Consider the following 23,306-nt stretch of genomic DNA (forward strand, 5'->3'; position numbering starts at 1 on the left):
TGAATAAATAATATTATTCCTTAAAACAATTCAAAGAGGGGGAGCTAGGTGGTGTAGTGGATAAAGCACCGGCCTTGGAGTCAGGAGTACCTGGGTTCAAATCCGGTCTCAGACACTTAATAATTACCTAGCTGTGTGGCCTTGGGCAAGCCACTTAACCCCATTTGCCTTGCAAAAAAACCTAAAAAAACCCCCACAATTCAAAGAACCAAGGGAGTCATAAAATGAAAATACTAAAATATCTATTGCTTCAATATTGTTTCAACATAATATAGAAAATATTTTTCAATGAACTATTTATACTGATGACACTAACAGTGAGCAGTTAACAGTTCTTAAAATGAGAAACTAAAAGGTGAAGGGCTATAGAAGGAAAAACAAGACTTTTAAGATATATATATTCAGCACTATTGTCGTATTAGAAACCAGGAGGGACAGGAATTCAGGGAAGAGTGGAGGGATTTGCATGAACTGATGCTGAGTGAGATGAAAAGAACCAGAAAAACACTGTACACCTTAACAGCACCATGGGGGTGATGATCAACCTTGATGGATTCACTTACTCCATCAGTGCAACAATCAGGGACAATTTGTGGTGTGATAACTGTCTCAATAGAACTAAGACAACAACATGCCTGTGCCTCTTGCTTGTGGTTGTATTATGGAAAACCAAGATAAAATTCAGTTTAGTTTAAATAGAATTAGGAAATAATAAGTCCTAGATTTCAGTCCAGGTTTTAACACTCACTAACTTATAAGTAAAAGTCACAATTCCTTGTGTCAAAGAGCTTACTTTCTAGGTGGGTTATCATGCAAATGATGCTAAAATTATCTGAAATATCTGGCACTTGCAAGAATAAGATGGTAGTATCTAAGTACCAAATTTCATAATTTCTTAAGATGCTGTTCCTTAGAATGAATTTATAACTTAATTTTTTTTACTTCTATAAGTTCAGAATTGTAAGATGAATTTCTGCTGAGCAAGGGTTAAATGTGTTTCTCTGATAAACTGTAGGAATAGTAGATATCATAATTTAAAACTTAAAAAAAGTGGTATTACCTATGAGGACAGTTGGCTTTATTTCTCGGACAATGTCTTCAAGGTTTATCATTTCATGATGTTCATGGACAAATTTCTCTTTTTCTCGTGTTAAAGAAGCACGTCTCTAAATAAGGCAAATGAAAATAAATGATGAATCTGCTAAAATAGACATGAACTCTAAAGTAACATAATTCTATTCTACACAATTCATAACAAAGGCTTACATTTGACTTTTATTTTTTCTTCATTATTCCTTTAATTTTTTTTATTTTTAATATTCTTTTCCTTTGGGGGGGTAGGGTGGGGGTTAAGTGACTTGTCCAGGGTGACATACTAAGTGTCTTAGGCTGAATTTGAACTCAGGTTCTTCTTACTCCAGGGTTGGTGCTCTGTCTACTGTGCAACATTTTTTTTTAAAAAACTGAATTCCAAATTCTCTCTCCCCACCTAAAAGGTAAGCAATGCAACATATACAAGTGAAATCATGCAAAACATGTATCTATCTATATTAGCGATGTTGCAAAACAACAAAAAGCAAAGAACAAAGGATATCATTCTTCATGAGTCCTTATCTTGGATCATTGTATTGATCAGAGTAGTTAACTTTTTTAAGGTTAAACATCACTGTAATATTTCTGTCATTATGTACATTATATCATTATGTATCTCCTGGTTCTGCTCATTTCCCTTGGCATGAGTTCATACAAATCTTCCCAAGTTTTTCAGAAATCACTCCCCTTGTCATTTCTTATAGAATAGTATTCTTTCACAATTATTTACCATAGTTTAGCCATTCCCCAATTGATGGGTATCTCCTTGATTTCCAATTTTTGCTACCAGAAAAATTGCTGCTCTAACTAGTTATTTTTTTTTTTTACAAATAGGCCTTTCCTTTAATCTTCATGGAATACAAAGTAGTGTTATTGCTGAGTCAGAGGGTATGCACAATTTGACAGCTCATAGTTTCAAATCATTCTCCAGAGTGGTAGGACCAGTTCACAAGTCTACCAGCAGTGTATCAGGGTCCCAATTTTTCCACATTCTCTTCAGTATCATTTTCCTTTCCTATCATGTTAGCCAATCTGACAGGTGTGCAATCTGATAGGTGTACATTGTTTTAATGTACATTAAATGTAGTAAGGACATTTAGTGATTTAGAGCATTGTTTCATGTGAACACTGATAACTTTGATTTCTTCTGAAAACTCTTCATATTCTTTGATCATTTATCATTTGGGAAATGGCTCTTATTTTATAAATTCCCTGTATATTTGAGAAATGAAGTTTTTATCACAGAAACTTTATGTAAAATTCCTTCCAGTTTTCTGCTTTGCTTCTAATTTTGGCTGCATTGGTTTTGTTTGTGTAAAATCTTTTTTAATTTCATGTAATCAAAAGTATCCATTTAACTTCCTGTGATAATCTCTTTGTCTTGTGGAGTCACTAGTTCTCTCATGCATCTGATAGGAAAAAATTTCCCTAATTTGCTTATGATATCACCCATTATGTCTAAATCATGCACACATTTTAACTTTATATCAGTAAATGATATGAGATATTGGTCTATACCTACTTTCTGCTTTCCAGTTTTCTGAGCAATTTTTATCACATAGTGAGTTTCTGCCTCCAAACCTTGGACCTTTGGGTTTATTTAGCACTAGATGACTGTGGTCATTTACTACTGTGTACTGTATACCTAATCTATTCCACTCATCCATAGCCCTTTTTCTTGACTAGAATTATATTAGTTCCATGATTACCACTTTTCAATATAGTTTGAAATCTGGTACTTCTAGACCACCTTCCTTTACATTTTCCCCTCTTGATATTCTTGACATTTTGTTATTCAGATGAATTTTCTTATTTTTTTTCCAGAGCTATAAAGTAATTCTTTGGTAGTTTGATTAGGATGGTACTGAATAAATAAATTAACTTAGACAGAATCATCATTTTTATTATGTTGGTTTTGCCTACCCATGAGCAATTAATATTTTTCCAGTTTTTTAGATCTTGTTTATTTGTGTGAAGTATTTTGTAATTGTGTTCATGTAGTCCTTTGTTTTTTTGGCAGAAAGATTACCAAGTATTTTATATTGTCTGTTATTATTTTAAATGTCTCCAAGGCCCACAGCTGGTATTGCTTGCATGTGGCTCCTGGCCAGTCTCCACCCCAGTGTCACAAACCTCTTCTTCTAACATCTTAAGTTGTCTTAGACTGGAAAAATCTTTTGCCTTGATATTTTATTGGCTCTGTCACTTCTGATTTCAATTTGAGGTGTTGTTTTAAAGTTGTTTGGAAGGTAATCTATGCTTGACTTTTAAAGTATTATAATTATCACTCAAGTTTTTCCCCCCATTTTCCCAAGTAATGTACCAAGACAGTTTAGTGACAGAAAGTATTCTAAGACAAAATGTGTGTGTGTGTGTGTGTGGGAGAATAAAAAATAACAAATGTCAAGGCATGGTTTTCATTTTAAAATACCATTAGATAGCTTTCATAATGGTAGATGGGGGCAAGAGAAAAATATGAAGAAGTATTATGGAAATTCAGAAGAGAAAGAGATAATATCTTTCCAGTAAATCATTTTTAGCAATCTTACCTTACCATCTGCTGTGAAGTATGGCTCTTAAGTATTGGTATTGCATCTATTCTAGAAAATGGATATGACATTTACTACAGCTTTAAATCTTCCAGTCTTATGGAAGATTGAGTACAAATTGTACATCAATCACTATCTTAGTCTGAAATGATATAATGATAATGTATGTGTATTAAAGAACCACTTCCATCTTTACCCCAAAGATGTGGTTTCAAGTTTGGACTCTTTCAAATGATTCCAGAAGATGGTACTCCTAGTTTCAAAAAATTTTGACTTACACATAGTGCACTACCCTGAAAATCAACAGTAAGATGAGGGAAAAAATAAGATATATGCATTTATAAAATCTCTTTTACTTAGATATTTTAACTATAAATATAAAGGACTAAAATTATCAAGGACAGAAATATTAGTTGAAGTCTAATGATCATTTATAGATTGACAGATTTACAAATGTGAAAACTTGAGAGACTCAAAAATTACCTTGTTAACAAAATCAAGAAGAGAATTCAATATGGCTGATTTTTTTATCCCATTTGAAAACTGCCTTTTCCTTTGGTTTCTGTTTTCTTTTTCCTAAAGTGATTTTTATGAAAAGCATTATTTTTACATTTTATTTGATACTTATCATGGTCCTAATGTTACCTAAGTTGTTTTATGAAAGAGTTAAGAACAAACTTGAAGAAGAAAAGCACTGAAGACATGGTCATGTGCCAGTTCCAGTTCTTGAGTCATTTGACCCATTCACAAGAAGACAATTTCTTTAAAGATGATTGATAGAGAAGTGATTCTGGACCATTTCTAGAAAAGGAAGGAATTTGCAAATCATGACCATTTTGGCTCTCTCTCAATGTCTTCCCATAAGGTTAAAACTTCTGGAAATGCCAAATGAGCTTGTGGTTTCATGAGATGGACATCTCCCTGTGGGAACCATGAAGCAACTATGAAAGTAATGATTTTTCAGCCCCTGGCATTCTGAAATGAAATAATGACAGTTTTGGCTTGTTACCCTTTCCCAAAAATTCATATTCTCCATTGTGGGTGTATATGGAAGAAAATGGCTGCGGTTTGGAATCATACAGAGCTATGTGTACTCAAATTATGCCCAACTAAATGTGTTATTTTTGTATTTGAAGATGTTCCTGATCTACTTTTTTGACAGAGTGAGCATTCTGAATAATTTTCCAGTAGTGAATGATGATGGGCTCGCATTAGCTATTTACAAATTCTAATTTATGAAGTTGTGGAACAGAGTTTCAATGTCAAACTCTCAATTTTAGCCTCATAAGCATCATACATTAACACTTTAATAGCCCACACATTTATCTGAACCTTGAAAACTTTCCTTTACTTGGGCTATCGTATTATCTATGACCAGGACTAAGTATATGTACAAAATATAGTAAATATTCTGTGCCTTATAATCTAGACAGTGCTGCCATTCTTTTTTTCTCTTCAGTTTTTATACCATTTTTAGCTTTTGTATTTTGCTTAGGCTACTGTCAAAAATTAATTTTTATCTTCTTAACACAAACTGATCAAAAGAAAAATAGAAGTTCAATAGTATTCAGAGTGGCAAAAGTCAGCCAACATGGGAATAAATCCCATTGCACTATACCCACAAGAAAAGTGAGCTAATTACACTCATACACCAGTATTATAGTTTCTTCATCACAAATTTGGTATAATCTAACAGTCTACCTAGGACAAGGGAAAACAATCATTAAAAATATCAAAAGAAAATCATGTGGAAACCCTAATTTCACAGATACTAATTCAACAAACATTAAAAGATTAATGTGGCTAAACCTCTGTTCTGAAGATGGTAATAGTTATATGATAATCCAAACAGGTAGAGTATTTTCAAACTGTTCTATTATCTTCTGACCACAGAAGATATGATGGCAGGCAAACTATGTGTTTTTAAATGCCATTAACAGATTTGTATCTCTTCCTACCATACATGTAATGAGATATAGATCAGAAAATTAATTTCAAAATTAACTAGTAATCTCTGGGAAATGATCATTTGTGGAATAGAAAGCAACAGTGCAAAAGAAACAAAGTAAGAGAAGACAGGTTAGTGTTGAAAGAATAGACCAGGAAAAATAGTATTTTTCATGAACAATCCACTCTATTAATTATAATATTACTGCTATCATCTCTAGAATCCTGGAACTTATAAAAGCTAGAATTTGGCAAGAAGGTTTCACATCAAGCAAGACAGAAAAATCAACCACAGATGGATCCTCAAATATCTGAATCTAAATAATAACTTTTTCCAATATGTAGGGCACAGAAAGAAGGTAATCCCTTTCCACAAATATTTTCTGTATCTTTTCCCTAAGTAATTCTTGATCTTCTGTGTTGTAAACTTGTGATTTCATCCATTTGACAGCCTTATTTATAAAGTCTGTCATTACAGGATCATCTCTAATTTTGGACTCTACAGCAGGGCTGTCCAAAATGTTGCCTGCAGTATGACTGTATGTGGCCCGCCTGTGGGTTTACTAAATGGTTTAGTAAATGAAGTTGAGCTACTGCAGAGCTCTCACTAAAATGGCAAATCTAAATATATTATCTATTGTTTCAATAAAAACTTGTAAAAGTAAGGTTGGGCAGCCCTGCTCTATAGGTTGTGCATTTTTTTTGCATTTAAAATTCATTTTTGCTTTTCTTAATTTTATTAAGAATCTAGTTGTATTTTCATTGAGTATGAACATAGTTGTTCCCCCCCCCCGCCCCACACCTCATTGCTATTTTCATCATGAAAATTTGTTCTTGAGATTTTACTTGAATTATTTTGGTATAGGTTATTTGAAGACATTTCTCATCTTAAATCTCTAGAATTCTAAGTATATTACAATTTTTTTATTTATTCATTCCTATCTCAGATATTCATTAGATATGTAATTCAAGGCAAGTCACTAAACCTGTGTCAGTCTGTTTCCTCATCTGTAAAAATAGGGTTAAATAATACTATCCATTGTGAGGAACAAATAAGATAAAATATGAATATTGTTTTACAAACCTTAAAGAACTACCAAAATGCTAGCTTTTATTTTTAAAGATTACTTAAAGAAAATCTAGTTTGTATCTAGGAAAATTGTTTCTTAGTTTTAGGTGGGAAGTTGTAATTAGTTTGAATGATTTATTTGTTTGTCTCTTAAAAGATAAAAGTTTTGTTGGCAAGTATAACAGTTATTCAAAATCTTGGGATATTTAGAGGTTCATGAGCAGTAGACAAAGAATTTCCAACTCACTATCAATAAATAAATTTTTTTGTAGAAAGAAACGACTCTCTCTTCCATAAATTTATATTTTAAATTCATAATGTCTTTGACTACATTTTTTTGTTTTTGCTTTTGAAGAACAGAATTGTGTATGGGTAAAAAGAAATCACCTGTTTTTTTCTTGAGAACCAACATTTAATTTTTTAAAAATTTATTTTTCTAACCACATACAAAGAAAATTTTCAACCATCATTTTTTCTGTAAGGTTTTGAGTCTCACAGTTTTCTCTCTAGCTCTCTCTGACAAGTAATCTGATAGAGGTTATATTAATGTACAACTCTGTTAAACATATTTCCCTATCAGTTATGTTGTGAAAGAGGAATCAGAACAAAAAGGAAAAAAACCATAAAGTATGAAGTATGCAAAGTATAAAACAAAATTTGAAAATTAAAAATAGTATGCTTTATTCTGCATTCAGACTCCATGGTTTCTTCTCTAAATATGCATGGCATTTTCCATCAAAAGTCCTTTAGCATTATCTTTGATCACTGTACTGCTGAAAGGAGCTGAGTCCATCATAGTTGATCAATAACATAATGTTGCTGTTATTGGTATACAGTGTTCTGTTCACTTCACTCAGAATCAGTCCATGCAAGTCTTTCCAGGCTTCTGAGTTCTGTCCATTTATGGTTTCTTAAAGAACAATAATATTCCATCACATTTATATATCATAATTTGCTCAGTCATTTTGCAATTGAAGGGTATCCCCTTAATTTCCAATTCTTTGTCACTACAAAAGGACCTATATAAATGTTTTTGTAAATGTAGCTTTTCCCTTTTTTATATTTCTTTGGCCTATAGACCTAGTAGTGATATTGCTGGATCAAAGAGTATATATATTTTTGTTGCTCTTTGGGCATAATTCTAAATAACTCTCTGGAATTGTTGAATCAGTTCACAACTCCACAAACAATGCATTAGTGCCCCAGTTTTCCCATATCTCTTCCAACATTGACCATTTTCTTTTTTTGTCATATTGACCAATCTTATAAGATGTGAGGTGGTACCCCAGATGCACCAATATTTTTAATCAATGTCTTGAACAAAGGCATAGATAGCATCCTTATTAAATTTGGATAATTGACAGAATCTGAAAAGAGCTTGACTGAACTGCACTGAACTAGATTAAATTTAATAGGGATAAGTGTAAACTCTAATGCTTAACATTAAAAAAATTGATTTTTACAAATACAAGGTGGAAAAGGTATGGTTAGAATAGTTTGTTTGAAGGAGATTTGGTTGTTAGTCAATTATAAGCCAAATGTGAGTCGAGCCTGATATATCAACTAAATAATTTAATCTGTTTTTGTGCTGCACCAAGAGAAATATATTTTCCAAATAAAAAGGTGATACTTCTATCGTACTCCGATCACAGGGTAAGATCACATCTTTCACTATTTGCACCAGGCTAAGAAAGAATATTAATAAGCCAGAAAGAATGCCCAGAACCCAGGGCAAACAGGAAGCTGAAAGACTCTGAATTTATAATAGAACAGGAATAGTTGAAGGAACTGGGTACAGTCAGTGAGGGTAAGAAAAGATTCCCATGTAAGAATAAACATGATAGCTACCTGAAGTAGAAAGGACTGACAACTGGATGGCAGATTTGACCTATTTTCTCTGACTCCAAAAGGCAGAACTAGAACAATGGGATGAATGATATTTTAAATGTGATGTGAGGGAAAAACTTAATTCAAAAATTGGAATGAACTATTTTATTGAAGAATTTCCAGCAAAAGGCTAGAAAAACCCTCACCAGGGCCATTAACTTATGGATATTGGTTGAACTAGATGGCCACTGAGGTCCCTTATGTCTCTCAAATTTAGTGTTTTCTGCTGTTGTACTAGGCAATTACAAAGTCAAAACTGTTTTAGGAATACTAATTTGGCATCTGTGTGGAGGAGGGATTGCAGAGAGAGAGAGAGAGAGAGAGAGAGAGAGAGAGAGAGAGGATAATAATCAGAAGGCTCATAAAAATAGTCCAAGGAAAGAATGGAGAGTTGTGGGTATTTAGAGGGAGAAATACAAGAGATGCTACAGAAGTAGAATCAACAGTATTTGACAATTAGTTGGATGAATATGGTGAAAGAAAAAGAAGAGTCAAGAATGATTCTAAATTTATAGAAAATGGTGACACTTTAAAATAGAATCAGAAATTTGGAGGAGAGATGGATTTAGAAGCAGTAAAGAAGAGTTTGTCATCTGTACCTCCAGTCTGACTTGTGCCTGACAAAATTTGTCTGGCCCTGAAGTCAGGAATACCTGAGTTCAAATCTGGCCTCACACACTTAATAATTACCTAGCTGTGTGACCTTGGGCAAGCCACTTAACCCCACTGCCTTTCAAAAAACCTAAAAAAAAGTGACCATCATAGAGCTAAATGAGATTTGATGAAATTATAATATTTATGACATATAGCATTTTTTAATGTCTTAAAGCCAATCTGCATGGAGCAGATGAAACAATATGAAAAGCCATATGAAACAAAATAGTATCCTCTTGATCAAAAAATATGCTGGGAAGAATGCTTTAAGAATTCACTGGAAAGGTTTAGAAAAGATAGCAATGCCTTTTTTCTCTGAAAATATAAAACATTATGGTCTAGTGTAAATAGCAGTAAAGAGGAAGTAAGAAAAATGCTCAAGTTTCATAGCATTAAGCTGGAATTATCCAGGAGATAATAATGAGACTCAGAGATTCTAAAGACTTAACCAAGATCATATGGTTAGTAAATGCTAAATTGAGTTTGAATCTAGGCCCTTTGATTCCAATTTTAGTACATTCTTTCTACCAGGCAACATAAAGCTCTGACCTTAGATACAAATGACTCTCAGTTTCCTTATCTGTGAAATTATGTTAATTATAGGGCTATTGTTAGAACCAAATGAACTAATATATGAAATAATTTCACAAATAAGAACACTGTGTAAATTTAAATTACTATTGTTGCTAACACCAATTTATATCAATTGGTACTAGTATTAAGACTCCTACTTTTTAGCTCCAAAACTTTAATATAATTCATGTCCATAAAAGAATGGTGGTTATATTTCTATAAATTTTGCTCTAAACTGTCCATCACATTATTTTACACAATCTAATTCATGAGCTGATAGTGTTTAAATAATTTTAGTACATTTTCTAATACAGAGTTTTATATATGTATATACATATGTATGCATATATCACTATATATTATATATATATATGTATAGAAAAGCTCACTTGCAATTATCATATGCTACCATTCAATTGATGACAGACATGAATTAGAGACAGAATCTAAAAGTAAATCACTTATAAAGTATCAGCTTTACCAATCCATCCTGTTCAGGTGATGGCAAATATAAAACATTACAGCACAATTAGTTAAAAAAATAATATTTTAAATGATCAAAGATCAAATTGATAAAATTTTAATTTTCCTTGATTTGGCATTTCTAATTGCTGACATCTTTTAATAGAATCAAATAAATTCTTTTACCTGCATCTGATCAAAAAGCAAACTTTATGCTAGTAAAATAGCAAAGGAATGGTTTATGATAAATATAATTTCATCCACTAAATATGTCTTTTTCTAAATCTAACTATATATAATACATACATATATATGTATGTATGTATATATATATATATATATATATATATATATATATATGAAACCTGTAATATAGAAGGGTTAAATATGGGCATAGTAAGCAACTTAATTTTATTGTGCATTTTGATCATATCATAGATTAATTTAGTTTATTAAGAGCATATCGATTGCTTCCTGGAGGTAGAACCGTGAAGACATTTTTTGAATATTCTCAACAAATATTACAGGTTTCAATTTACTTTAATTCTTTATGGTACTGAATTTTCTGCTACTGATTTTTCCATAAAGTGAGGTTGTTCCCACTGTAAATACTGACCATGAGTTATAAGTATGAAGGAAATACGGATACAATGGTTGTTAAAGGAAAAAAGTATACTAAAGATATATTTTAGTGGTTATATAATTCAGTAAATTAAATTGAAGTAATATGATAATTTTAATAAGAATTTTTCTATTTTGGTATTCAAGATTCCTAGCTATTAAATGTAAGAGAAAGTCAAATAAGACCTTTTTATTCTAAAGCTTTATATTATAGTCCTGATTTTTCTATTACAAAAATTTCCATTACAAGTATAACAATTTTTAACAAACCTCTGCAGATATTATAAATATATTCAAACAATATTAAGATAACTACAAAATTATAATGCAAATTCTAAAAAATAACTTGTTTAATATTTATTTAACCCTTCAAAATGAATTCTAATAAAATTAATGTGAAAAAGTGAAATTTATTTAGTTCTCATGTTTCTTTTACATAAAATAGTCCACAAACTAAAAGGCATGCTGCCACTTTTAAAAATATATAACTTTATCTTGACACATGGGACACAAATTTCTTTATGCTGGCAAGGTAAAGAAATGAGGTAAGAGTAATTGGTTAGGTTTACCAGCAGAGTTTCATGGTTATAACCAACACTGTATAATACTGTAGACCAAGAAAATTAGGATATGGGTTCATTTAGTCAGTATACACAAAAAAACAACCTTTCTCTTTCTCTCTCTCATATACATAAATCTAGCAGTGGGGAATCACCAAAGCTAAAACCTAGACCTTTTCTGCTAAACCTCTCTTCCTAACCTCTTTTACTTCAGTTGAGATTATGACCATCTTTCCAGTCATCCAGATTCATGACATGGCATCTTCTACTTTACTGTCTTCGTATCTTCTCCAATAAATTACTAAGTTTTGTAAATTCCTATCTCCATAATACCTCTTGTGGTCCCTTTTTTCCACTCACACGACCATCACTAGTTCAGGTACTTGTTACTTCTTCCCTATAATTGACATTCCCAAAACAGGTCAGACTATCTAACTTCATCGTAAGAAGCTTCAGAGATGCTCTACTGACATTAGGATATAAATAGAAATAACTGGTAGTTAAAAGTCCTTCACACAGCTTGGTTCCAACACTTATTCACATTTTCCATCTTTTGTTCTAGCTCCACTTGCTAGTCCCTCTAGCCAACATTCCACTTTCTCCTTCCATGTCTATTCACAGAAGGTCCTACAAGCTTACAATACTTTTTTCCTTTTCACCTGCCTCTTGGAATTCCCAGCTTCCCTCCATGTTCTGCTTATTTGCTATTTCCTACCAGAGTTTTTCCCTAGTCCTTTTAACCTGATATTCCTCAATAATGCTCCAAAATTATTTTACATTTGCCATGTATAAACTTTATAATTATTTATTTTATGTAGACATGTTTCTCCCCAAAAGAATGTTTGCTACTTGAGAAGACAAGCTCTTTTCTTTTTTGTCTTCGTATCCCCAGCACTTAGAAAAGTAGATTCTTAATAAATGCTTGTGGGGGCAGCTAGTGGCACAGTGAATAGAGCACTGACCCAGGGGCGGCTAGGTGGCATAGTGGATAAAGCACCAGCCTTGGACTCAGGAGTACCTGGGTTCAAATCCGGTCAGACACTTAATAATTGCCTAGCTGTGTGGCCTTGGGCAAGCCACTTAACCCCATTTGCCTTGCAAAAAAAAAAAAATAGAGCACTGACCCTGGAGTCAGGAGGACCTGAGTTCAAATCCAACCTCAGACACTTAATAATTACCTAGCTGTGTGACCTTGGGCAAGTCACTTAACCCAATGGCCTTGCAAAAAAAAACCCCAATAAAACTTCCCTCCTCCAAATGTTTGTTAGGTTGAATTGAACACAGTATAAAATTTTTTAATGTAAGCATGGAAAATAGCTTGTGAGCTCTTTTCTTCAACCAATAAAACTACAGGAGGCCATGAGTTCATTAATGTTGGCATTCCATTCAGTGGTATAGAAAGCAACTTTTTCATACCTTATAATAATCATGGATGATTATTTCCTATTCTTTCTCATAAATTTCCACAAAAGAATAAGACCTGTCTTTTCTCCACCATCTTGGCTCCACCCCTCTAACGACATCACAGGAATACAATTTGATTCCATTGATTAAATACTCAAAATCAAAATAAAACCCCCCTTTTTTAAAAGTCCACTATCTAAATTGGACTCAAAGGGAAGTCCATGTGCGTTAGAAAAGAAGCAGAAATAAGATGGGGGGGAAAAACCACATGATTAATTTGGTATAGATTGCTTTCAAGAGGCATTTTAATAATGTTTGCTCAATTATTTTCTTTTAAAAAGTAGCAGAGGAGTTGGTTGAAAAGATGCCTTTTTCATTTTATTTATGGTACAGAAAAGGCAGGACTTATCTGAGCTCTACCAAATTGTACTCTAAACAACTTTAAATATTTCCTCAAAACAAATTCTGGATCAGCAAAACTCACAAAATTATGAGGTACAACAATTTTCTAGCTCAAAGACAACTTAGAAGGTCAGGAGAAAGGACCCCTCAGATTGTTGTAAGAGTGGAGTGCAGTCCATCACAGGCTGTGCCAGTACAGGTTGAGCCACAGGAAACCAACAGCAAGCCTCAGGGACACCTGAATTAGTGCCACATAGCTACCCCTCACATGGACTTCTTAAGTCCTTAGCTACAGACAGTAAGGGGGGTTGGGACAACTGGTTAAAAGACTGTACTTAATAATTACCTAGCTGTGTGGCCTTGGGCAAGCCACTTAACCCCATTTGCCTTGCAAAAAAAAAGAAACCCTAAAAAAAAAATAAAATAAAAGACTGTAGGGGTCCCTCTGCTCCACATACTCGAGGACTTTAACTGCACATTCAGATCTTAGGTTGAAGTTCTAGGTAGCAGTCCCCAGGGAGAAGAGAGGCACTAAGATACAAAAATGTGTAGTCACAAGGGAGCGGGACCCTGATCATTATTCCAGAGCAGAAGAGAGTGCTGGTGGGGGTCACAAACCAGAGACAAGAGAGTAGTAAATACATCTTTCCTTAGCTCATACCACCTTGGAACAACTGAAAACTTAAAAAACTCCAAGGACTAGCTCTGAAAACAGCTGCACAAAAAACCTGAAACTTGGGGCAGTGTCCCCTCCATTCCAGGGGAAAAGTTTATATTTAAAATAAAAGGCAATAAATATGGTGGAAAAAATAAGCAAACAACAAAAACAGATCTTGACCATAGAAAGTTACTAAATGGTTACAGGGAAAATCAAAATCAAACTCAGAAGAAGACAACAAAGAGAAAACTGCTACACAAAGCCTCAAAGAGAAATATGAATAGGTCTTAGGCCCAAAAAGAACCCCTGGAAAAGGTCGAAAAGGATATTAAAAATGGAAAAGGTCAAAAAAGGATATTAAAAATTAAATGAAGGAGACAGGAAAAACTGGGAAAAGAAATGACAAGTGATACAATAAAATCATGAAAAAGGAAACAATAGTTTGGCAATGTAGGCACAAAAATACTGAAGAAAATATCACCTTAAAATAGAATAGATCAAATAGTAAAAAAACCAAAAACACAAAAATCCAACGAAGAGAAGAACATTTTTCTTTCTTTTTTTTTTTGAGGTATTTTGCAAGGCAGATGGGGTTAAGTGGCTTGCCCAAGGCCACATAGCTAGGTAATTATTAAGTGTCTGAGGCCAGGTTTGAACTTAGGTACTCCTGACTCCAGGGCTGGTGCTCTTCCCACTGCACCATGTAGCCACCCCAAGAACATCTAAAAAGCAAAATTGGTCAAATGGAATAAGATGAAGAAAAATTCACTGAAGAAAAGAACTCTTTAAAATGCAGAATTGATCAAATGTAAAAGGAGGTACAAAACTCAATGAAGAAAACAATTCTTCAAAAATGAGAATTGAAAGAGTGGAATCTAATGACTCCATGAATCTTCAAGAAGCAAAAGAACAAAATCAAAAGAATGAAAAAAAAATAGGAAAATGTGAACTATCTCATTGGAAAAACAACTGATCAAGAAAATAGATCCAAATGAGATAATTTAAGAATTACTGGATTACCTGAAAGCCATGATATAAAAAGAAATCTAAACTCATCTTTCAAGTTATCAAGGAATACTGCCTTGAAAGCCTAGAACAAGAGGGTAAAATTAAAATTGAAAGAATCCACTGATCACTCGTGAAAGCAATCTTAAAATGAAAACTCCCAGGAATATTCGAGGGCAGTTTTCAGACAAAGTAATCAAAGCCATCTCTAGTTAAGTGAAAAATTAATCTAAATCACTATTGATTAGAGATATGCAAACTAAAACAACTTTGAAGTATTACCTTTCATCTATCAAATTGGTTTCTTTGACAGAAAAGAAAAATGACAAATATTGGAGGGAATACAAGAAAAATGAGACACTATTGCATTGATGGTGGACTTGTGAATTGCTTTAACCATCTTGTAGAGCAATTTGGAACCATGCCCAAAGATCTATAAAACCATAACCTTTGGGGCAGCTAGGTGGCGTAGTGGATAAAGCACCAGCCTTGGAGTCAGGAGTACCTGGGTTCAAATCTGGTCTTAGAAACTTAATAATTACCTAGCTGTGTGGCCTTGGGCAAGCCACTTAACCCCATTTGCCTTGCAAAAACCTAAAAAAAAAACAAACCCATAACCTTGGAGCTACAAGAACCACAACTAGGTCTGTATCCCAAAGAGATAAAAGGAAAAGAACCTATATAAGGTGCCAAAGAATTGGAATTTAGGATTTGCCCATCAATTGAAAAATGGCTGACCATGTTGGAATACTATTATGATAAAATGAAATAAATTCTTGAAAGAAAGATACTTTCAGAAAAACCTGGAATGACTTACATGAACTAATGAAAAGTGAAGCTAGCAGAACCAGGATAATAGTGTATACAGTAACAGCAATATTATATGATGATCAACTGCAAATTACTTCATTATTTTAAGCTAATTCCAAAAGACTTAGGATGAAAAATACTCTTCATCTCCAGAAAAAGAAGTGATGGGTCTGAACACAGATTGAAGAATTCTTTTTTTTAAAACATTTTATTTGTTTTCCAATTATATACAATAGTAAATTGTACCCATCATTTTTTTCAAGGCTCTGAATTCTACAACCCCCCCCCCCTTGACAGTCTCTACATTGTTTCCTTGCCATACAATGATGTAAATTGAATTTTGTAAGAGTAAACATAAGAATAAACATAAACCCCCCTCCCCCCAAGAAGATGGGAAACCTCAAGAATAGAGAGAGAGAAAAAAAAGTGTACTTCCGTCTGTGTTCAGATTCCAATGGCTCTGTCTCTGGAGTGAGTTCCTTTCTTTATCATAAATCCACCAGAGAAGTTGCTTCAATATTTTTCCCTTAGTTGCTATTACTAACTGTACCTCCACTCTATTCCTCCCCACTCTCATTTATTCTATTCTTTCTCTCCTTTCATCCTGGCCCTGTCCAAAAGTGTGTTGTATCTGAGTACCCTCTCCCTTGATCTTTCCTCTCTTTTGTCACCTATTCCCTCCTTCCCTCCCCCCATTTCCCCTCATCCTGTCCCTTTCTTCCCATCATTCTCCAGAGCAAGACAGATTTCCTCACCCTATTAAGTGTGTATGCCATTTCCTCCCTGAGCCATTCCTGATGAGAATGAAGGCTCACTCACTCCCCCTTTCCTTCCCTCCTCCCCTCCATTGAAAAAGCTTTTTTTTGACTCTTATGTGAAATCTCTCAGCTTCTTCATCTCCTTTTCCTTCCAGTACTTTCCCCCATTGCCCTTTGAATCCATCCATTTACCACATCATACCATTATATTCCACTCCTTCCTATGTCCTGTCTATATATGCTCCTTCTAACTGCTCTTATAAATGAGAAAGTTCATATGAGTTATCATTATGTTCTTCCCATGCAGGAATACAAACAGTTCAACATCCTCAAGTTCCTCATAGTTAGTCCCTTTCTTCCACTCCCTCTATGGTTCACCAGGGCCCTGTACTTGGAGATCAAACTTTCTGTTCATCTCTGGTCGACTTGTTAGGAAAGTTTGAAAGTCCCGTTTCATTGAAAATCCATCTTTTCCCCTGAAAGAGGATGTTCAGTTTTGCTGGGTAATTTATTCTCAGCTGTAAACCAAGATCTTTTGCCTTTTGGAATATCATATTCCAATCCCTACGAGCCCTTAATGTAGATGCTACCAGATCCAGTGTAATCCTGACTATGGAGCCTCGGTAGTTTAATTGTCTGTTTCTGGCAGCTTTTAGAATTTTCACTTTGATTTGGGAGTTTGAGAATTTGGCTATAATATTCTTGGAAGTTTTTCTTTCAGGGGGTGACGGGTGAATTCTCTCAATTTCTATTTTACCCTCAGCTTCTAGGATCTCAGGGCAATTTTGCTTTGAAAAATGAAGTTTAGGCTCTTTTCCTGGTCGTGGCTTTTAGATAGACCAATAATTTTCAAATTATTTCTTCTGGATCTGTTTTCAAGGTCAGTTGTTTTTCCATTGAGATATTTCATATTTTCTTCTAATTTTTGGCTTTTTTGGAAGAGTTTTATTTCTTCCTGATTACTTGCAAAATCATCAGCTACCTTTAGTTTCATTTTGCATTTGAAGGAGTTATTTTCTTCAGAGAGCTTTTTGATCTCCTTTTCCAGCTGGCCAATTCTGCTTTTTAAGGCATTCTTCTCCTCATTTGCCTTTTGTTTTGCTTTCTGCATTAGGCCTAAACTGGTTTTTAACATATTATTTTCTTCAGTATTTTTTTGTATTTCTTTCACCAAGCTTTTGATTTGGTTTTCATGATTTTTCCACATTGCTCTCATTTCTCCTCCCAATTTTTCCTCCACCTCCCTGAATTGCTTTTCAAAGTCTTTTTTTCAGCTCATCCACAGTCTGAGCCCATTTTCTATTTCTCTTGTAGGTTTTGGATACAGAAGCTTCGATTTTATCATCATCAGAGTATGTGTTTTGATCTTCCATAGGACTGAAGTAATTCTCCATGGTCAGATCCTTCTTTTTCTGTGGTTTACTCATTTCCTCAGCCCAAGGCTTTGGGGTTTTTTTTGGGGGGGACACCCCACTGGGACCTTTATTCTTCCAAGGTCTTAAGCTCTCTAGCCAGTGCTTTGATATGTAGATGACCACATCACAGCCCTCTGCCCTGAGGCTATAAGGCTGGATCCAGCTATCTTAGTAAGGAAGCCTAAACTGCACCCTGAGTCTGAGTGTAGGCAAATAGCAGAGTCCTGCCCCAGGAAGAGCAGCGAAATCTCTGTAGACTTCTCTTACCTTCTCTGGGGGTGCAGGATGCTTTCTCCCGATTCTCTCTGCAGGTTCTGTGGTAGGTGCTCCTCACTCCACACTCACCCAGGTGCAGCAGAGTTCTCTCCTCTGCCCTTCAAGCTGTTGCTGCTGATCTCTGGGCTGGGCTGAGCAGTGACTTTTTTCCCCACCCCAGGTCTTGGTGAAGCATACCTTTCCTGTGGAGGTTCTAAGTTATCTTGGACTGGGAAAATGTATCACTCAGTCTTTCTGTGAGTTCTGCCCCTCTAAATTTTGGCTAGAGCCCTCATTTGTTTCTTTTTTTTGAGGGGTTGGGGGTTCGGAATGGTAGGGAATGCTGCCTTCATGCTGCCATCTCGGCTCCACCTCCACTTCTGAAGAATTCTTAAAAAAAAAAAACCTTTTTTTTTCTTCTGTGTTTTCTTTCACAACATGACTCATGTGGAAATATTTTTCAGAACTGTTTTTCTTTTTTTAAAAAAAAAATCAACCAATTTGGTTAATAAATTTTTTATGGCTAACAGAAAGAAAAACTTACCTTAACAATTAATCCTTTTGAATCAACCAACCATATCTTTTCTATGGCTTTCTCCTTGGATATTCCTTCTTTTTCCAGGGCCATAACAATAAGGTTTGCAATTCCCAGGGCGGCCTAAGGAAATTATTAAAAAAGAGGCCATAAAAACTTTTATCTTGCAGAATCTTATTGAAAAGCTATAGGATTCAACAGCTAAACTACTATACTTTTACTCAAGTGGAATGAAGACATTTTTCTACACTGAATAATCTAAAAAGAACAGTATTTAATCTTCCTTTTTACACAATTAATATGTTTTTTTGTTTGTAGGTTTTTTTGCAAGGCAAATAGGGTTAAGTGGCTTGCCCAAGGCCACACAGCTAGGTAATTATTAAGTATCTGAGACCAGATTTGAACCCAGGTACTCCTGACTCCAAGGCCGGTGCTTTATCTACTACATCACCTAGCCGCCCCTAATTCTTGATTATATTATGTTTTTCCAACAGTATTTTAGTCCCATAAAACAAAATGTAAAAGTGAATCACTACTTTTACCGGGCTTAGTGTTTCTGACAAAATCAAATCTGGACTGAAAGAAAATGTTCAACTAAAACTAATAAAATCTTAAACAGTAATACCAGGACTATGAAATTATTTGGCTTAAATATTAAGGTTAAACTCCCTGAAGTGAGCAAAGACAGAAGTAGGCTACAACCATTTTACTGTAGACTCAAAAAAATTAGGTAGAATTGAGAGAAACTCACTGATAAAAGTCCTGTATTTCTAAAAGCTTATGCTTCTAACATTTATCTGCTCATCAAAGTTGGGTAAGTTTAAGATGCAATAAAATCAAGAGCTGATCTTTTCTATTTAGCAAATTCTATGAAGTATAAAACCTATGAAAATTAAAAAAAATTCAAAATTAAAGAATAGTCCTATTTTTTAATCTTTCAATTCTTTTTTTTAGGTGTTTTTTTTTTTTTTTTGCAAGGCAAACGGGGGTTAAGTGGCTTGCCCAAGGCCACACAGCTAGGTAATTATTAAGTGTCTGAGACCGGATTTGAACCCAGGTACTCCTGACTCCAGGGCCAGTGCTTTATCCACTATGCCACCTAGCTGCCCCCCTAATCTTTCAATTCTGAATCACTCTTGGGTGGTTTAAAATTTTAACTGCATTGTTTATTTAAAGGCCTTCATATATATTCAGGAAGTGAAATTTTTTTTCATCTATGTGTGAATGAAATTCAAATGGAACAATGATGTTTTTCCTATGAAAACAAGTAGGTATATCACTTATCTTGGGTGTCCTTGAGGAAGGACATAACAAAATTTATTGTAAACCTGCCAAAATAACTCAGTACTGATAATTAAAACTATAAATTTATGCTTAAGTACCTCTCCAGCTCCTTGGAATAGAATTGTTTGATCAGACAGGCTTTTCTGAGTAATGCGCAGAGCTGCAAGGAGACCCGCAACTGCAACAGATGCTGTTCCTGCAACAGGTAATTATTTACTTTGAATAATATTCAAACAGTAATTGGCCAGTTATTAAGAAGACATTTTTTTGTTACCTAGAATAAAAGTAATAGAGATCTAGAACTGGGAGTACCTCAAAATTTCTCAGTTCCAACATTTTTCAATTAAAATTTTCAAATGGTACTCTAAAATTACTTTTGAAATATTTTGAAAAGATGAAATAACTTTTTAAAGTAGATAAAACAATATAATAGATTAGAATGCCTGAGGATTTGAAACATATTCCCCAATTTATAATAAGCTGATATTGACTTTCTATTCCTCATTCCTAAAAAATTATAGATTATAGGGCAGTGATTCTTTTACCTGGGATCTCTGAACTTGTTTATAAATAATTTTTCAAAACTATATTTTAATATAATTGGTTTTCTGTGCAATCTTAAGAATCTTATTTTATGCTTTTAAACATTCTAGAAGGGATCTGTAGATTTCACTGGACTGACAAAGGAGGGGTCCATATACAAAAAAGATTAAGAACACCAAAGTTTTAGGGAGACTTTAAGGTTATACTAAAGCAAGGGTACATTACATAGGCTAGTCTACTGTAATTTGAAGTATACATTTGAATTGCTTTAATCCACTGTCATTAAATTTAAGGAAATCCATTGTCAGTAGTAGTTGTCACTTTCTATTCCAGTTTTGGAAGTCACAGGAATATTGGGATCCTAACATTGAAGCTTGTATTAATGTTACTGTTTCCTTGAGAGGAAACTTGAAGAGGGGTGTTTTGTGTGTGTGTGTGTATGTGTGTGTGTGTGTGTGTACAAAGCACTGTAATATTGACTATCAATTTTCACAAAAAATAGGGAAAATATGAGGGACTTAATGAGGATGAACTACATGTATTCTGGCATAGAAACATGATACTGATAATACTCATATGAACTTTCTCATTTAATAGAGCAGGTAGAAGGAGCTTTTATAGATGAAGCACAGGAGAAAGCTGAATTTGAAGACATAATATATTGTAAAAATGGAGTCAATGGCTAAAAGGGAAATGTACTAGGAGTAAGAGAAAGGAGAGGTAGAATAGGCTAAGATATTTTGTATTAAAAGATGTAATTTTTTTTACAATGAGTTTTTGCAATGATATGGAAGGGAGGAAAGTGAGGGAGAATGAGGGAACCTTCACTCTCATCAGAAATGGCTCAGAGAGGAAACAGCATATACACTCAAAAGGATATAGACATCTAGAGTAAAAAGGAGAGAAGTGGGAAAGGGGGAGGGGGGATGTGGGTGATAAAGGAGAGGGTAGATTACAGGAGAGAATAGTCAGATATAACACATATTCTTTTTTATTTCTTGCAAGGGGCTAGGATTGGGTGGCCTATCTGGGACCATGGGGCCAGGTCATTGTTGGGTCTCAGGAGTGGCATGTGGGCTTGGGGCCTCTTGGCCCCAGGGCTGGTGATCAGTCTGCTGTGCCACTCAGCTACCCTACAGCACATTTTACTTATTTTTATTTTTATTATTTTTAGAGAGATTTTATTTATTTTGAATTTTACACTTCCCCCCCATTCTTGCTTCTCTCCCCCCTCCATAGAAGGCATTCTGTTAGTCTTTACATTGTTTCCATTAGTATACATTGATCTCAGTTCAGTGTGATAAGAGAGAAAAATCATATCCTTAAAGAAGAAAAATAAAGTATGAGATAGCAAAAAGTACATAATAAGAACTTTTTTTTTCTAATTTGAAGGTAATAGTCTTTGGTCTTTGTTCAAAGTTCACAATTCTTTCTATGGATACACATGGTATTCACCATTTCAGATAGCCCAAAATTGTCCCTGGTAGTTGTACTGATGGATTGATCAAGTCCATCAAGGTTGATCATCATCCCCATGTTGCTGTTAGGGTGTACAATGTTTTTCTGGTTCTGCTCATCTCACTCAGTTTATACAAATCCTTCCAGGCCTCCTTGAATTTCCATCCCTCCTGGTTTCTAATAGAATAACAGTGTTCCATGACATACATATACCACAGTTTGTTAAGCCATTCCCCAATTGAAGGACATTCACTTAATTTCCAATTCTTTGCCACTACAAACAGGACTGTTATGAATATTTTTGTAGAAGTGATGTTTTCAATCTTTTTTATAATCTCTTCAGGGTATAGAATCAGTAGTGGTATTGCTGTATCAAATGGTATGCACATTTTTTTGCTGCCCTTTAGGCCCAATTCCAAATTGCATTCCAGAAAAGTTGGATGGGCTCACAGCTCCACCAACAATGTATTAGTGTCCCAGATTTCCCACATCCCTTCCAACATTGATTATTGTCCTTTTTGATCATACTGGTAAGTCTGAGAGGTGTGAGGTGGTATCTCGGAGATACTTTAATTTGCATTTCTCTAATGCAATGATTTCAAGCAATTTTTCATATGGCTATGAATTGCTTTGATTTCCTCATCTGTAAACTGCCTTTTCATATCCTTTGACCATTTGTCAATTAGGGAATGGCTTGGTTTTTTTTGAAAATTTGACTCAGTTCTCTGTATGAGTTGTTTGTCAGAAATACTAGTTGTAAAGATTGTTTCCCAATTTACTACATTTATTTTGATCTTGGTTAGTGTGGTTTTGTCTGTGCAAAAACTTTTAATTTAATGTAATCAAAATTATCTAGTTTGTTTTTAATGAAGTTCTCCATCTCTTCCTTGGTTGTAAACTGCTTCCCTTTCCATAGATCTGACAGGTAAATTAATCCTTGATATTCTAGTTTGCTTATAATATTGTTTTTTACGTCTAAATCCCCTAGAGTACATTTTAGAAGAGGGACAGACTGAAAGGAGAGAGAAAATATAATACACGGTAGTGGGGAGAAATGGATGGAGGGAATCACAATCAGCAACAGCAACACTGGAAAAATATGGATGTAACTTTTATGATGGACTTATAAAGAATGTGATCCACCCGAGATAGAGTTGATGGTATCAGAACACAGACTGAAAAACATTTTTTTCTCTTTATTTTTCATGAGGGCCTATATTTTTTGTGGGGGAAGGGAGTATTATGTTTACTCTTTTTTTGTTTACTCTTAAACAAGAATATTTTAGTAACATAAAAAAATCACTTGTACAAAAATATTCATAGCCGCTCTATTCATGGGGGCAAAGAATTGGAAATTAAGTAAAT

At 34.3% G+C, this 23,306-nt stretch overlaps 1 protein-coding gene across 4 annotated transcripts in view; it reads right to left on the reverse strand.

The window, feature by feature from the left end:
* Positions 1-23,306, reverse strand: part of ME1 (malic enzyme 1) — a 271,839-nt gene that overhangs the window by 24,050 nt on the left and 224,483 nt on the right. For all 4 annotated transcript variants that reach the window (XM_074187083.1, XM_074187082.1, XM_074187084.1 and 1 more), the window contains 3 exons: positions 20,039-20,136; positions 18,666-18,779; positions 1,061-1,166 (listed from right to left, as the gene is read on the reverse strand). In XM_074187083.1, the coding sequence (XP_074043184.1) occupies positions 1,061-1,166; positions 18,666-18,779; positions 20,039-20,136 (318 nt within the window). The remainder of the gene's footprint in view (positions 1-1,060; positions 1,167-18,665; positions 18,780-20,038; positions 20,137-23,306) is intronic.

The sequence above is a fragment of the Macrotis lagotis genome, chromosome 5, assembly GCF_037893015.1.
Source record: "Macrotis lagotis isolate mMagLag1 chromosome 5, bilby.v1.9.chrom.fasta, whole genome shotgun sequence".
In the NCBI taxonomy this organism is placed as follows: Eukaryota; Metazoa; Chordata; class Mammalia; order Peramelemorphia; family Peramelidae; genus Macrotis; species Macrotis lagotis.